Source organism: Embiotoca jacksoni, unplaced genomic scaffold (assembly GCF_022577435.1).
Source record: "Embiotoca jacksoni isolate LCO1_2020_lvr unplaced genomic scaffold, fEmbJac1.0.p SCAF_7, whole genome shotgun sequence".
Classification (NCBI taxonomy): domain Eukaryota; kingdom Metazoa; phylum Chordata; class Actinopteri; family Embiotocidae; genus Embiotoca; species Embiotoca jacksoni.
In genome coordinates this window covers 1537668-1554570 of record NW_027185425.1, presented here as the reverse complement: position 1 = coordinate 1554570, position 16903 = coordinate 1537668, and the positions used below count along the sequence as shown (strand labels likewise).

General features: G+C 40.0%; 1 protein-coding gene across 1 annotated transcript in view; it reads right to left on the bottom strand.

Moving 5' to 3' along the window:
* Positions 1-290: 290 nt before the first annotated feature.
* nudcd1 (NudC domain containing 1) overlaps positions 291-16903 on the bottom strand; it is a 33756-nt gene continuing 17143 nt past the window's right edge. The window contains exons 7-10 of the mRNA XM_069176747.1: positions 14409-14553; positions 13198-13323; positions 4431-4590; positions 291-824 (exon numbers count right to left, since the gene is read on the bottom strand). Coding sequence (XP_069032848.1) covers positions 535-824; positions 4431-4590; positions 13198-13323; positions 14409-14553 — 721 coding nt within the window. The 3' untranslated portion in view covers positions 291-534. The remainder of the gene's footprint in view (positions 825-4430; positions 4591-13197; positions 13324-14408; positions 14554-16903) is intronic.

Sequence of the window (16903 nt, the reverse complement as noted above, 5' to 3'; positions counted from 1 at the left end):
AACCGATCTGTCCAAGATTGAAGCTAATACAACAGAAGCTAGAGAGATGTGTGAAACATGTTTATGTAAATTTATGGAAATGGGTACTCACCTCTTTCATATTCCCACAGCGGTGATTGTAACGTGAGCCAAGGAGAGGGATTTCCTCAGTGTCAGACCATCTAACACAATACTACAACTAAGCAGGCTTCAATGAAGGTTATGTATTAAGAGAAATGCATACAATTTCATCGAGGAAGTCATTTTCATGGCGCTACGAGTGGCTATAATAATGAATTTACTAAAACACATTGAATTCTAGGAAACATTTATTACCATAATTTGTCTTTTAGAGTATGTTTCCTCACTATTTCATTATTAAGACATTTTGCAACACATTACAGACCTTTGAAAAGGGGAAACGTGTGGAGGAATTCATCACAGAAAAGATGAAGCTTCTTTCGGTCGTAGCGGATAACGAATCTTCAGTTTGGAATGATCGCGCTCTTTGAGGGACGTGACGTGAAAATGAAAAAAAATAACAGAGTCCCAAATCTAATTATTATTGACCTTTAGAACAAAGAGATTACTGGAGGTCAGGACGTACAGTCTCTCGTTGGTCGCTCTGAAGCCCAGGATTGGTTTGTCGGAGTCCAGGCTGGCCACCTGTTGCTTGGCAACCTGTCCCACCTGGCGACCCTGCTTCCTGTTGAAGAGGACGGTCTCCACCGGCGACGGCTGCCGGTAGATGAACGCGCGGCGGAGGCACTCGCACAGCGACGCGTAGGAGAAGTTCGGAGCGCAGGTGGCGAACTTCTTATCCCGTTTGGATGCCTGGACGTAACCTGTGGAAACAGAGAGGGAGAGAGGAGACGTTCATTTTAGATTGTTTCACCGAGACGAGGCTCAACAAGCTGTCAGACTCACACTGGTATACGCAGAGTAATAACACAGTCAGACATGTTGACCCTCATGTTTTCACTCATCAAGAAGTCATGTCAGACACTTCATTTTCTGGAGGGAGAACATATCTTTGTATCGGCCTGAATATTAGACGACACTGAATATAAATCGAAAAGGAAAACATGAAATAATACCATGAAAGTATAAAGCAATTCCCAATGAATCATTTTAATATGAAAGATATATCAGCATGCAGCATGGATACACCTGGTTAATCTTAAGGATTTGTATGTTTTTTTTCACTGTCTGTCAGTAAAAACAAGACAAGTCATTTGAAAATGTCACCTTTGACATTTGGCCATCTAATCAATAATGGTTAGTTTAGTTGATTCCTTACAAATCATGTTAAAGGCTGAAACACTGACTTGGTTCTTCAGTTAAAGCACTTGCGCTGAAACGACAGGATCGACAGTCACTTCAAGATCTGGGTCAGATGCATAAAGCTGTGTGTGCACGGAGATGTAGACATCTCTATTATCGGATTTACAAAGCTGTACATACGTTTTGTCATGTTCCGTAAATGCCAGTCACTTAGCCCAAGCCTGATTTCCACTCCCACAGTTAGACGAGAACATGTTGGATCTTGTTCCCGCTCCACCACTCACTCCACCTTTCAGTGTTAAGAGCTGTTTCAGCTGCATCAGTGAGGTTCTCCATCAGCAGCAGAACAGCTGTCAGTACAGCTGTAAACCTGGAATCTATCACTGGTTTGGAAACCAATCCTGGTCAAATATTGAACTTTTACAAGGGTGATGCGGAAACTTTAAAACTCCAGTGCATATACACTTAAACTTTACAAATGAAATATATTTGCATATTAATGGTTTTTGATGAGGAAGAAGGAGTCGACATCATTTCAAGGATTCCTTCAAGATAACTGACATTTATGGTAGAAAAAAAACACATCAGGCATAACATATTATTCAAAGTAGAGTATTTTATATACATCTTAAAACATTTCTGGAGGGAAATCCTTTAATATATGAATTTGATGGTTCATATTAAAAAAAAAAAAAGGTTTCCTAAGTGCTTCCAAACTGTGAATAAAATCAAAAGATTCTTATATTATACTTAAAAGGAAAAAAATGGCTCAAATGTAGATAAATAGAAACATTATCACTCCTAAACAATGTAATAATTAAGTACATAAATGCACCTTTGATTGAACCTAAGATCACATCATATATCTCTTGTATAGAGTTTCCTCCATAAAATATTACCCACAGCTGACTCTAAAAAGACGAGAACAGTTGCTGTAAAGTTTACAACAGATGAGCACAGTCTCCTCTTATAAATACCGCATCACATATTAGAAACATGTGTCAACGTCATTGATACATCTGGTCCAGATGTTGGTGACCTGAGCTTTCATTGTTCCTTTGCTGCTGAAAAGCAGATTATCCTTGTCTCTTAAACTTCCTGCATCAGCTGAGATTTCCCATCTGACACCAGGGCAGCTCAACTTTGCCCTCAATGCTAATTAGATTGTTTGTTTTTTAAATAATGTTGCCTGTTAGAGACTCAACCAACACAATAAATACTAAACCCGTTGGTGCATTGTATAATACACTCTGAAATAAATTATCTGAGGATTACATACATGAAGATCAATTCATTATGTGAGAATATACAATAAATACTCAACGCTGGTTTGGTAGTGTTGTTTCTAATGCAGCTTATTAAGGCTGCTATTGATACTCAAACATGCACATCTGGGCCTCATTTTGATTCATTAAAGTACTTCCGAAAATATCACCTGAGATCCATCTGCACTCCCAAATTGGAAGATTAATTCCCAACAGAAAAGGGTAGACTGGTAAAACTCTGCCATGTTAACAGAAGACAAATGAAGATGACATGGCTGTCAAAGTGGAAAATTGAAATGATACTTGTTCCAGATGCCGTCGCTTCAGACGAGGGGAGAGAAATGAGGAGATAAATGAAATGAAGTAGGAGATTGACAGTCGCAGCTGTAGAAACGGTTACAGTCTCAACACATCAGTGAGCGACGGAGATAACAGGCTCCATACGATGCAGTTCTCATCCCAAGATTTATTACCCAGACCAATTCAAACCGTTCATATGCAGAACAGAAGATCAACCTGTTAATGATCCGGTTTTCAAACTATTTTCGCTCCGTGTCCTTGTAGACTAAAAACGTCGTCCCTGTTGTCATTAACGGCAATTTTACTGCAGCCGCTTTAAATGTTCTGTCTTCTCTCCACCGCAGCAGGACAGACGAGGCAGCAGCAGCATGACAGCGGAATGTAAACAAAGTTAAAAAGCTCAGAGAATTAATAATTCACCTTAAACTGTCACGATTCATCAAAAATGGAAATTGAAACCCACTTCCACTGAGTCACGACCACTACTGACAGTAATAATTCACATTTCACTTTCTTTTTTTATTTTTATACCGTACATGTACTGGCATACTGTATTTCATTGGTGATTTTACAAATGACATATTGAGTGTTAAAAATTACTTTTTTCTTTAACAGACAAGACTCCCTCTACCATCGGGACTCCCCCCCCCTGACAGAAACACAAGGTCAAAATCTATTACATGGCTGGGCCTTGAGTGAAATGCTAAAAAAATTGAAAAGAAGGGGTTTCAACTTGGAACTGAAGTCGCAGCATTCGGTCGACCAAAGGTGGAAATGTTTAGGGCTCGAATTGATGAAAAGAAATATACCTGTCAGTTACTGTAGGTGCAACAACAGCCAACAAGATGCTTTTAACGGACAGATATCGACCCCAAATGTCAAACTTCTAGAAATAGCAGAAGAAACAGGAACAGGAAGAGGACAGCGAGGGGAGAAAGTCCACTAGTTAAACCATCACTGATTTTGTCATTGTTATTCTATTATTATTTTCAATTAAAATGTTGAGATGGATTGGCATTTGTTGATAGCGGCCCGCCTGAATATTTATATATTAATATACATTTATTAGGTGCACCACACTAATACTGGGTCACGTATCCCTTTCCTATCAAAGCAGCCTCAGTTTTTGGTGTCATGGATTGAAAAAGATGATAGAAATATTCCCTTTCAGCCGTCCAGCGTCAGTGAGTTTGTGCCTGCTACAGATTCAGATTTCCCCACCAGACGTGGTCTTCGGCTGCCGTCTCCCACCCTCCTCAGCAAAGAGCTGTTGTCTGAGTCACAGTCGTAACTCAGATTAACAGCTCTGTAGTAACTCTTTCTGTCAGCTGCAGTCTGTCTGTCGGCTCTCCTCTGACCTCTCTAATCAACACAACGTTTCTGTCTGCAGGACTGCTGCTCGTACACGGTGCTTTTTTTCACCCTCCTGAGTAAACTCAGACAGTTGTAGTAAAAATCCCAGAATATCAACAGTTTCAGAAATACTCACTCTGTCTGCCGCCAACAATCATACCACAGTCAAACTCTCTGTGACAGTCCCCCCCCCCCACTGGGATGTTTGATGTGAACATTACCCGATTATTATGTTTATTAATTTCTTACCCAAGGCATTAAACGTGGCGATGTGCTCCCACATGTTTCCGGGTTGGTCAGGACGAGGCTGCCACAGCAGAGCGTCCACATCGTGTCGGAGGCAGAGGCACGGCATTGCAGACGGATCCACGTCCACTGTGAACAGGTACTGATGGCTGCCGAGATTCACCTGGAGAGATGGAGACAGGGGGGAATTAAAATCAGTTCAATTTTGAATTCTGTGCGAGTGGCGACAGGATCGGACCCTGGAGCCGGCAGGGCATAAAGCTTGTGACCTTCCAGTTATACAGAGGTGATTTCCTCTATTCCATGAAGTAAGAGCATCACTACTATTATTCCCATAATTGTTGTATCTTACCACAGTTTATCAAGTGAATTAACTTCATAATGCAAAATGCCAAAAACTAAATCCTCAAGGTAACAGTCAATTAAAAGAATAATCAGAAGACAACAGTCAAGGCACGACAGTAAAAAAAAAAATCATAACGAATTCTCTTCTGTCAACAACTAGTTATTGTCTGAGCAGTCTGTCTTTAACTGGTAATTGTTTGCGTGGTCATTTTCCATCTACTTAAAAAAATAAACAGCTGGAAGGAAAAAGTCTCCGGCACACAGGCAACACTGTTTGGATCTTTGGGACGTGAAGTCTAAAAACACAACTGCGATTACCGCTTTTCGCCATAGTTGCCCCACAAAAAATAAAACGGAAATCTTGGGAGATGGTAACTTTAAAAAGGTAGATCTACATTTGTGCTCCATCTTGAAATTCATGGGTAAAAAGCTGCACTGAATAGTACGTGATCACCATAAAAGTCCATTTATTTGCTTTGCCTTCACCTCTCTCTGATGAAAGTGCTTGACAGTCACCAAGCACATTCTCTGTGTGTGTGTGTGTGTGTGTGTGTGTGTGTGTGTGTGTGTGTGTGTGTGTGTGTGTGTGTGTGTGTGTCTGCTATTCTGGTCTGACAATTTGTTTTCGAAGAGAAACTGACCGTTTGCCGTAACATAATCGCTCCTTGACATCTGACTGCTCACACCGATCCCTCACTCAGAGTCAACCCACATTCTGTGAATCCAACTGCCAACATGTCTCAGCGGCTGTCAGGCGGCGCCGTCCTCCCCATCACAACACACGTTTGACAGGCATTGAAAATGATGTATAAACCAACCCGTAAGTTGGTGGTTGACAAGCTGTTAACGAGGCATCCTCTCTGAAAGTCATTTTCTTGCCACTTGTGTTGGACTTGAAACGCACAGCAGATGTTCGTGTGTGTGTGTGTGTGTGTGTGTGTGTGTGTGTGTGTGTGTGTGTGTGTGTGTGTGTGCTTGCGAGGCGACTGACAATAATGCCACTGACTGCTCGGGTCCTGATTTATGAAGAAAATTAAAATAATGAAAACTACGAAATAGGAGCGCTTAATTAAACTGACTTAAATCAGAAGGTTGAGTGCCACAGAGGGCAGAATGAAAGCAGGTTTCATTAAACTTTAAGCCTACAGCAAGTGATCTCACTGATTAATTCCCCATTTTTTCATTACCAATCAATCAGTAAAATCACCCGATGTCACTGCTGCCTCTTTAAGTATTAAAATATGGTATTTACCATTCACATAAATTACATATTTTCTAATGGATATTTTTGATTAAAAGAAAAGGTCGATTCGTCCAGAGATTTGTAATTGTTCAGACAGCTTTAATTTTAGGATGCTTTCACATCTACTTTGTTTGTTTCTGACATTCAGACTTTTCAGTTTGGTCAAGAACAAAACACAGCAGGTATAAAAGATGCCTCGGACCATGCCGTGGACCAAAAGACCAAAACGGATCAAACTGAACCACAGTTTGGTTTTAAAAAAGTACAGTGGCAACAAATAGAATCTGTTCATTCATTTTTCTCCAGTCAAACGTGAAAGGCTACAGGGATGAAAAACATAACCTTTGCTATGGACCTTTGTCCGGACCATCCTTAAAAGTATCAGATACCTGAATAACCTCTGCTACACGATGAAAGGAAGTGGATTTTAATCTGTCCTCCTCGCATTGGAAGAACACAAAACAAAACAAAATTTCTCAGCAAGACAGAAATATGCAAAAATACACCTTAATAAAATCTCACGCACATTCTTCTTGGTAAATAAAAACTAAAAACGATGTAGTTGCATATCTTTCAGTATCTTGCCAGAGACGTACTGCACCTAAAGTCTTTGCCTTCAGCCAATACGTGCTGGTGATGATTGGAGGTGGCTGTGGCTGCTGATTGGTTATTGAAGCATATTACCTTTATAGTTTAATAAAGGAACGAGGGACTAAAGATCATCATTTGAAGCAGTAATGTCATATCTGTGCCTCCTTTACAAAGAATTATGTTCCTTGAAAAAATAAAACCCGTTTAAGAAACACACAGAAGGTTTATTTTGTTTTTCTTCTCCAAGTCAGTGACTGAGCATTAATATTGTATGACTAATATACAGCTCTGTGTGTCTGGGTTTTTGGAAAATGAAACCATCTCCTGATTCTGTGGCTCCTTTCTAAAAAAAAGAAAAAAAAAAAAAAAAAGGGTCCAATAATTGTATTCTATCTTATTTTCCAGCACACGTTTTCTGAATATATTGTGTCTGATGTGCACTGCAGGGAGTTCAGGTCTAATCTCACAAACTGCGGCAATCAAAAGATTTGATAAAAAGGAAACAGGGTGATACTAACAAGATTATAACACCAGAGAATTATTATTATTTTCCATTGTAGTTTCTTCACAAAGCTTTTATTGAATGAGGAGGATTTAAACTGCCAGCAGCATAACGGAGCATTGGATTATCCTTTTGAATCCAGATCCTGCTTATTCCCACGTTACCTGCAACACTGAGACACGCTATTGAAAATAAAGAGCAATAAAAAATATGAAAGATAAAGGTCAGTTCTTAAAGGACCTGAGGATTTTTGTGGAGCATTGCTGAATATATTTAAAGAAGCTACAGTCTATAATGGAACATCTTAATGTTTGTTTGGAAAAACGCAGTTTGTTCCCGTGTATTTTTATTTATTTATGCATCATTACTACATATGCAGATCATTGGTAACACTTCAGCATTAAAGCCAGTAACATACACTACTGCACTGGGAGTCCCTCAGCTTGTTACTATGAGTGATGAGTCCTACAGTAACAGGCATACATTGACTACCACAGATTTATGCATCTGTAACCTTTTCCCTTTGTGTTTTTCTGCCTGATTTAAAGTGGGCGGGGCTCAGTTGGAAAAAGATTATGTCATGGACATACGTTTGCACCAATCGGGATAACACGAATGACAATATGATGACAATTGTGCTGCTAATGAAATTATGTTTTGGATGCACCATTGTAATTCCTTGTTAAAATAATGTCCCAATAATTCTCTGAAAAAGCCCCCATTTGATCCGAAATGCTGCTGCAACAGTTCTGACAGGAACTAGGTAGAGAGATCATAATTCTCCTAGATTATCTTCTCCTCTTTGGCCCCCAGTTAAACCCAGAATACAATTTAAAATCCTTCTCCTTACACACAAAGCCCTTAATGACCACTTAATGATTGTACCTTCAGGACTTTTTCTTTTTCTTTAAATAGAGCAATAGAGCTTGTAATTAGGGCTGGATCAGGTGACCCTGAATCATCCCTTAGGTCTGCTGCCTTAGGTCTGGGCTGCTCCCATTATGCACAGAGCTCCTCTCTTCCACTATCTTTCGCTGTCCATGTATTCATGTCCTTAACTTAAGTGTCTTTTTTTCTCCCGTAGTTTATTCTTTTTCCTCTCTATTGTCTCTCCTGATCTGTGGTTCGTAGCCCTACTAACCTGCACCCCCGCTAAACGGTCGAGGCAGATGGCCGCCCACCTCCGAGTCTGGTTCTGTTGGAGGTTTCTGCCTGTTAAAAAACAGTTTTTCCTTCCAGGTGTCACAAAGTGCTCGCTAAAGTAGGAACCGTTGGGTTTCTAATACTTTAAGGTCTTGACCTAAAGTCCCTTAAGGTGACAAGAGTTAAGATTTGACGCAGTACAAATAAAATGAGAGGATTTCTCTTTGGCACGGGGTTGTCACAAGAAAAAGTCATAATTTTGAGTCAACATGGAAGCTGCAGAGTTTTTATTCCTCCACGCTGACTTAACTATACAGCAGCTTTTTCTGAGTCTGGTGCAAGAAGATTATGTCCTTCTTCTAAATCCCATTGAAAAAGCCATTAATGGCCGAGTTCCTCTCCCAAAAACTGTCAATGAGCAAAACACCGCAGATATTTGCATCGCTGCAAAACTCAGAGAAGCAGCCAACAACTCAGAAGATTGGAAGCATGTAAAAGAGAGCTATGATCTATTAAAAAATACTTATATCACCTTGAAAATGTCTTGCTATAATAGTAGAAATAAACAATAGTATAATAAATATTGATCGTTCTTGAGCTTGAAAACAGCAGCTTCATAAAAGACACATGGTCAAACTTCATTATTGTCTCAAAACTGCTGCAGAAGGCCAAGAGGAATTTAAAACTTCAGAAAAAAGTTGAATTGTGGTACTTGATTGATACTATTCACTGCTCTGGCTTCCTGTAGGAGGTTGCATAACAAATGCACAATATGAGCTACTACAATTGTAGTCTCTATAGAGGAGCACTTATGAATTAATTGTACCTGTTTTCTGTTTGAAAAAAAAAAGCTTTTCAGTGAGTGCTCTTTTCTTTTTATCAAAGGGTTTGCAGGCTTTATAGAACAAGACAGGGAGTGATAGGCTGGCATTAGGAAAGCAAAAATAAATGCATCTGTACACAGAGACCAGATGTCTGTAATAACAACTGTCATCATCATCGCTGCCGTCATGTTCCTGTGCCTTTACAGAGCGAGGACAAAACGCTGTGTGTCCACACTATTTCCTGCCCAGGACGACGAATCGTGTCTTTTAAAACCACCGAAGTGTGTTTCTTTGACTTGGTTTAACAGGTTTCTTTGCCATCAGAGTCAGATATGATGACCTGCAGTCTGGCAAATCATCATAAATGTGTGATAGTAAAATCCCTTCCCTCACTTGGATTTTAATTAGTCTCAGTCCTTTAGTTTACAGGGGAGCAACCAGATTACCTTAAATCTCTGGTGTAGTTTACATTCAGTGGAGTGGACATGCTCTCTGTGCTCTGCTATTGGCTTCAGGAATCACACCTGTCCTGGTTGTCAGTGCCGAGAGGGGAAGAGGCCAGTTTCATACCGTGTTCGTATCTTCACACCGAAATCAACCGTGTCAAACCAGCAGGATCACTATCACCCTGGTCGAGCTTTCACAAAAACGAAAAGACAGAAAGCTTCGAGTCATTTACGACACCAGAGAGGGTAAGACAGCGGAGAGAGTTAACGCTTTGTAGCTTTGAGCATCTTCACGACACTAAGAGTCGATAGTCATGCTAACAGCAGTGTTTTGAGCTAAAGGCGGATATTCGCACACAAACATGCTCATAGTAACAGGCTGTTTAGCAGGGATCATTTTATGTATTTACTTATTTGTTAACCGTGTTAGCGTGCTAGGATGAGGAGTGTGAAAGAAAACTCAGTAATAAGCATATAGTTATCAATATTCGTAACTATTAATTTATCATCACTTCGCGTATTTTCTTTGCGACAAAACAAAGAAACAAAGAAACAAACAAAGACAAAGAAGTTAAAGACGCAGAACAAGAATTAGAATTAGATGTGATTTTCAGGTAACACAAGGACATATAATGTAAATCTAAAATGTTTTTTTTAAAAAAGGAAAAAAACTACAGAAAAAAACAATTTCATGTCAAACGGGCTTGTAGTCTTTCCATGATCCTGCTGACAAACAAACAAACTGAAAATATAACCTCAGCAGCAGTAAAAATTAAGAAAAAAGCATATTAGCTAATGGTGCTAACAGTTATAATTTTTTGAATCTTCAATTCAGGGTTTTAACATACAATATCTCTATTATTAAAATGCTTATTATTTTATGTTAGCTGGTGTTATCAATAATCAGAAAAGACTTTGTAGGTTTCCTGAATCTTTCTTAAATCCTGCTGTGCAGCTCCCAGATGTTCAGGTACACGCCATTGTAAAAAGGAATTACAGATTTGGTCAGTGGATATGACCCACAGCTCCTCTCCGGGGAACTCATACAAAAACAAAAAAAAAAACATTCTTCATGTTTTCAGCTGGGATCCAAACCAAGGAGAAACACGTCAACAAAAGGTGCCAAATTAATAGGAGGAGGCAACATTTCAGGTCGAGCAGGGTTTCAAAAAGATCAGCGGAAATTTCAGTGGGCAGGCGAGCAGCTGGAGCATTAAGGTGGATACAGTGAGGTTCTGTAAAATAGAAATGTATGGCTCCCTGCCCGAGATGCTGCACAGATAACAGATGCACGCACCTCTACACACTCACATGTTCACACACATGTCCAGCAAACAGACCGTCCTTCAAAACACGTACGACTACAATCCACCTTATTTGAAGGCAGCAGCTCGCCTGGCTGCAGGATAAATGGAGGCAGAAACATTAAAGGGCTTTTATTCCCATTAAACTCTTCAACACAGCCCGAGCAGAAACACTGTCTATTCAATACTTTTTTTTTTTATAAGCCTTTCATTGCATAAACAAAGGGTTCATTTTTGACGTCATGAGAGTTTTTGTGACAAAGAATTCATCACCATAAACGCACAAATTATTTTGTGGAAATGAAACGGAGAAAACTGAAAGAACAGCATCGGTGATGGAAAAGGACTCGTGTTCACAAACGAACAGAGCTTTATTTGGTTTGAAAGAAGAAAAACATTCACTTCAGCTCATTATCCCCAGAGGTGAGGTTCAAATAGCCGCTTTTACAAATATTTATGTCATCAAGCAGAATATCTAAATGGGATATTTATGGTAAATTTGAACGCATACATGAAAAATAATTTATAAACCGTGTTTTCCTTTGTCAACTGGGAGCTTTTTTTTTTCTTCTTCTTCTTCTTCTTCTTCTTCTTCTTTCCAGTTAAATTAGATCAGCACCTCTCCGAGAAGGAAGGCAACACTGTTTTTCACCTTGGGCCAAATAATGGCGACACCAGGACGCACAGAATCTGGATGGAGAAGAAAACCCTCCAATGCTTTAAAGGAGTCGAATAGAAGATAAATAACACAAGCTGACATTTCCCTGTGCAGCATTCAAGAATAAATGTTTGCGAACCACCTTCATACCACGGCTTCTTGCTGAAGGTGCTGCTGTGAACATTCAGGATTTTTTTTTAACTTCAGTTCCTCTAATTATTAGGTTTTGGCATCATGAGTATCATCCAGGGGTGCCCGAAAAAGTTTGACCTTAAACGATAAAAAAAATATGGAAAGATTTCCCTTCATCCTCAGCTGCTCTTCGTATTCAGCGCTAATTAGCCAACACGTCAACGTACTGTGGTGAACACGGGAAACATCATACATGCTAAACAAGTAACTCACAGTAAGTGTTTAACTCAAAGCGCTGTTAAGCTCATGGCTTGTTGACAATAAGAAAAGATAACAATTCTTGCAACCACTATTATGAATCAGTCCCTTTTCTGATTGTTGCCATCAATATTGTTGTTTTGCGCTAAAAGTCACAAAAAAAGTCAACAGTGATGTAGCTTTAGAAAACAGACCGTCTCTGACTGGAATTTCCCATTTCAGGTTTTGCATTATTTTCTGATCAACCGTCAGTGGAGAAGATGAGAAGAGATGTCGAGGAGCCTCGCTGACTGAAAATGCTGAGTTATTTTTGCCAATAAAACATGTTTTGTTTGGAAAGTTTTACTTTGTGACCTTCAGCAGAGCGTCTGTTGAGTCACTTTATTGGTAGGAATTTTGTGATATTTCAAGCTCTTGCAAAAATGATGCAGGTTGCTTGAATTTGCATTGTTTATTGTGATCACAGGTGTGCGATTTTTCTATTTTTCTAGTGACTGCAGCTTTCCACTGGCTTTTTATTCAACACGCTAACTGCAGCAAAAGTGGCATCCCAGAAGAAAATCCTATTTTTTTTCCAACAGGTTTTTAAAAAAAAAATTTTTTCAGCAAAAGCACCCTTATTGATGCAGAGCATTTATTATTCAAAGGAAAGATGGTATCAATCATTTTGGATCCAACTCAACACAAATCGACGGCTTCCTCCACACAAAAGGAGAGAGTCGATATGAGGTTCAGTTGGGACCTACACAACAATATGAAAACAGACAGAAATGGAGGATGGAGGATAAAAAAAAAGAAAAGAAAAGAAAAAAAAAGCAAGAATCTGGACCTCAGGGGCAAATCTGCACTTTCATGCATCACATGAGGTCTGGCCTGTGGCTTTTCAATGACGTGCTGTCTCTTTAATCAGACGAGAGCCGTGCCAAGTGACATATTGCCCCTTGATGAATATATTTTCCACCTGAGCATTTATAAAAAAAAAAAAAAAATAGCCGACATCTCCGACGGTCGTGCTTCTTACTATTCGAGTCACGAGGACGGGCGATGGAATAGGTATGCCTGCTCGTGTTTACCGAGCCTTTATGGAGCTCTCTGATCAAGTAGCTTGTTAAAAGGCAATGCCAGCACTGGGGGGTGGGGGGTGGAGACTACAACGTGCTCTCATGACGGCAGTGAGCATCAGATAGTCAACAGTGTACTTGAGAGTGATGACAAATGGAAAGAGCCAACAGACATGTCTGAAAATGTTAATTACGAGGGCTCGGACTCGAAGGATTGGAGGATCAAAGTGTTTAGCGGTGAGGGAGAGACAGGTGTTACTCACCACCTGAGTGGGTTTGAGTGATTCTTCATCGAAGTGTGTGAGTCTGAAGCTGTCTTCTGGAAAACCATCACAGTCCTCCAGCTCCTGTGAGTTACAAGGAGGCTTGTCCTTGGCAGGGTTTCCATTCTGGACAAAAAGGAAGAGCAAGACAAACAAGACAGAGGCTGCGGTTACGCTCGTTTTGCATTGATGAATATGTAAAAGGCTTGATTTGTTCTGACTGGTCCCAGATGATACTAATGAAGGGTGAGGGCGGGAGAGCAATTGGCTAAAAATATTGTCGAATGTGAGACCGAGAGTGACTGTGGAAACCAGGGAGAGAGGATGGGTACAAGACGTCAGGAGGGAGAGGACTCAGAGCAGCTGAAGAGGAAGGTGAGAGAGATGGGAGGCCTCAGAGGAGGGACGGATGCTAAAAGCTAATCTGAGTAACTGCGATGAGAGATGTAGGGGAGGTGATGACGACCTCGTCAGAAAGCAAATCCGAGCCAAAGCTGTGCTTCATTAAAGTTTCATGATTGAGTAATATTTTCAAACACATACTGAGGACTGATTTAACACCAGAGTGAGTCAGACATTTGACAAGAAATGTTGGCTGTTATGACGATAAACACTGTGAAAACAGTTTTTTAACATTTATGCCATGAGAACGTATTTAACTCATTTAATACGTATGTGTAATATGCAAGTATTTTTAAGTTATTTCACTTGATCAACATCAGCACCCGTGTTACACGTTGTTCTGTGACCACTGGTATGTGCACATTTGCAATTCAAACTCTGGAAATAGGCAACAGTGGCCGAGTACACAATGCTTCAGAGAGCCTACAGCTATGAAGCAACGGGTGGACGAGGTGTTCTGAGGGACATTCATGTTTAAAAAGGGCAGAACGTCACCGTCTCGGACTAAAGAGGGCGCGTCAGGTCAGGAGCAACCAGGTGGGGTTTTCTTTGACATTTGCCTGAATTCATCCCCCCGAGGGTGAGACCGTCAACACCGAGTTCTGCCGCGACATTCTGAGTCGTCTGAGGGGGGAAAAAACATCGTGCCCTACTTGCAGGATTTGGCTCCTTTAGATTTCTTTCTGCATCCCCCAAAAAAGTTGAATCAAACTTTGAAGTGCGATCTCTGCTCAGGTTTCCGCTCATGCAAAAATCCGCACATTCCAGTGGTCACAAAATTTGTTCATCCAAGAAAATGAATGTCTTACCAGGTCCTCAGAGGTGAGGTGAGTCAGTCTCTCGTGGATGAGGGCCGCCTGCTCCTCGCTCATCACGTACTCCCCTCTCCTGTCACCCAGCACCAGCTCCGGCCACATGGGTCCCTCGCTGCGCTTCTGCAGAGTCACCTCCAGGCTGAGGACACATTCACAGAGTACATCATTACAAATAAACACATATTCCTTCTCAGCCAAAGTGCTGATGATATACGAGCCATATATATGTAAATAATAAAGTTTAAGTACGCAGCATGCAGACAGAAAAAAATCAGAAAAGTCACTTACTGGTTTCCTAAACTGGAAAATGGAGCGATGCTTCAACCCAGAAAAAGCCAAAACTTTGGTTCCACAATTTCAGAAAGTGCCCGAGAGCCTGATTTTTAAAAAAAACTACAGAGCACTCATAGTACTTAGGATGACAACGATGCAATCAACGAGTAAACATCCAATCAGGAGCAGTTTCAGGGGCTAAAATGCAGTGTTGACGAGAGAAGTCAGAGAAAAACTCGAAGAGTTATTCAGCCGGGCAGAACTGTGGCAGATTTGGTTTTCACACATATTATGTTTCTCAGTTAGAAATGAGCATTTGAGGTTGTGTTGCAGAATAAATCACTGGAGAAAGCACTGAAAAATGGCAATAATACCAATTCAGATTTCAACATCATAATAAGCTGCAATTACTTCTTCACAAAATATGTACTAGTTTAAAATTTTAACTAGAATTATGATTAATCAAAATAAGTGTAATTTCCCACAGCTTTAGTTTTACTTAAATAACATAACTGTATGTTGCTTAAAAAAATAAAAAGTGAAAGAAAAATATTCAGCAACTATTTTAATAATTCATTTGATGTTTAAGTTATTTTTCATGCAAAAATGCCAAATATTTGAGTCCAAGTCCTGGACACATTCTGCTGGTCTGAAAAGTGAAGCCAATGCAGATGTACATTAAACTGCAATACCACTAGGGGCTGGCTCTGAAAAAAAATCTGGCTCCAATAGATACCCATTCAAAAAGCATCAACTTCTCTCATGACATACAAAGTCAATATTTTTTCCCCGACAAGTCATAATGTCATTATGTCATGTCAATGTGTCATTCGCTAAATTCACCCCTTTAAAATCAGTGTTCTGGGGCTCCATCTAAAAATAATTCCATAATCAATTAGACATTGAAGCTAATTAAGATTGCTGACAATGAAATAAATATTTCCACCAACATTTCAGATCATGTGCTACTGTTAGTTTGCAGGTGTGAAGTCTGCATGGTGTTATTAATACATTTGAAATCTAAACCCCGGAGGGTTCGCCATGAATTCAATGATAGGACACAAGCACCTATTTATTTACTCTCCGTTTTGCACTAACTGACGATAATGAGCATCAGTTTTCATGAATGCCAGAAAAAGTATGAATAATTCAGAATAAAATTAGAATAACATTATTATCCTCCTCGTTAAACATATATTAGCATTTGTGCATTTTGCCCAGAGCGAGACAACCTCACGTTTTCTTGTGGACGTCGGCACTGAGGCTCCACACGCACAACGCAACATGTGCAGGTTTCTATTAAACATAATGAGGAGAGCATAATAAATTATGTTGGTGCTTCATCATGTTTCCTGGAACAGAATTCATCATGTATTCTCCACTGCATTTTGCAAAAGTGTGACACCGACACAGTATCCCAAGTGGACTGACGGGTGTATTACAGGCGTTGGCGTGATCCTGGGTTGTTTATTTGGTTCAACGTCTTTCCCTTACAAACGATCTCTCATGCAACATCTGTATCTGTATTCAGCCAAAAAAGTATTCAGATAAAAGTTTCATTTTAGCCATCATGGAATCACAGTTAACTATTAATAAAGCTGATAGTTGTCAGTTTACACTACAAAATAAACCTGCTAGCTAAGTGTTACCTACATTTGTGATATCAGAATTTAACAAATGGGAGTTGTTGTTTTTTGCCAACTTTGATTTGAATCCAACATTGTACTCACTACTGACGCCTAACTCCCGCCCAATTAACACATGCTTAGTCATCTAATGCCTTCCCACTGGTAATGTGTCACATTACATCTCATCAATTTATCGCTTAGGTTTTCTGCTCATCATTCATTATTATTGAAAACATTTTCAGGCATGAAAATAGTCGTTCTCCTGCCTCAGCGTGACATGCTGTGTGCATGCTGCAGCTTTTATCCAAGAATGTGAACATGCTCTTCAGAAGCCAGGTTCTTTTGTGCTCTATTGTACCGCTGGATGTTATAAAGCAGGTCTATATTTGGGCAGCGATGGCAAGACATAAAGAAGACACAAAAGGCAGCTTCTTAATTCACTTCCGGACACAGAAAAGCAGGATGGTGCTCAGCTGTCTGTCTATAAAGAGCACAGCCCATTGGTATGGAAAAATATGTTCAACACACATAATGGGACAGTAATGCATTTTTTTTCTCAGTATTTACATTGTAAAAGGTCATCCAGAT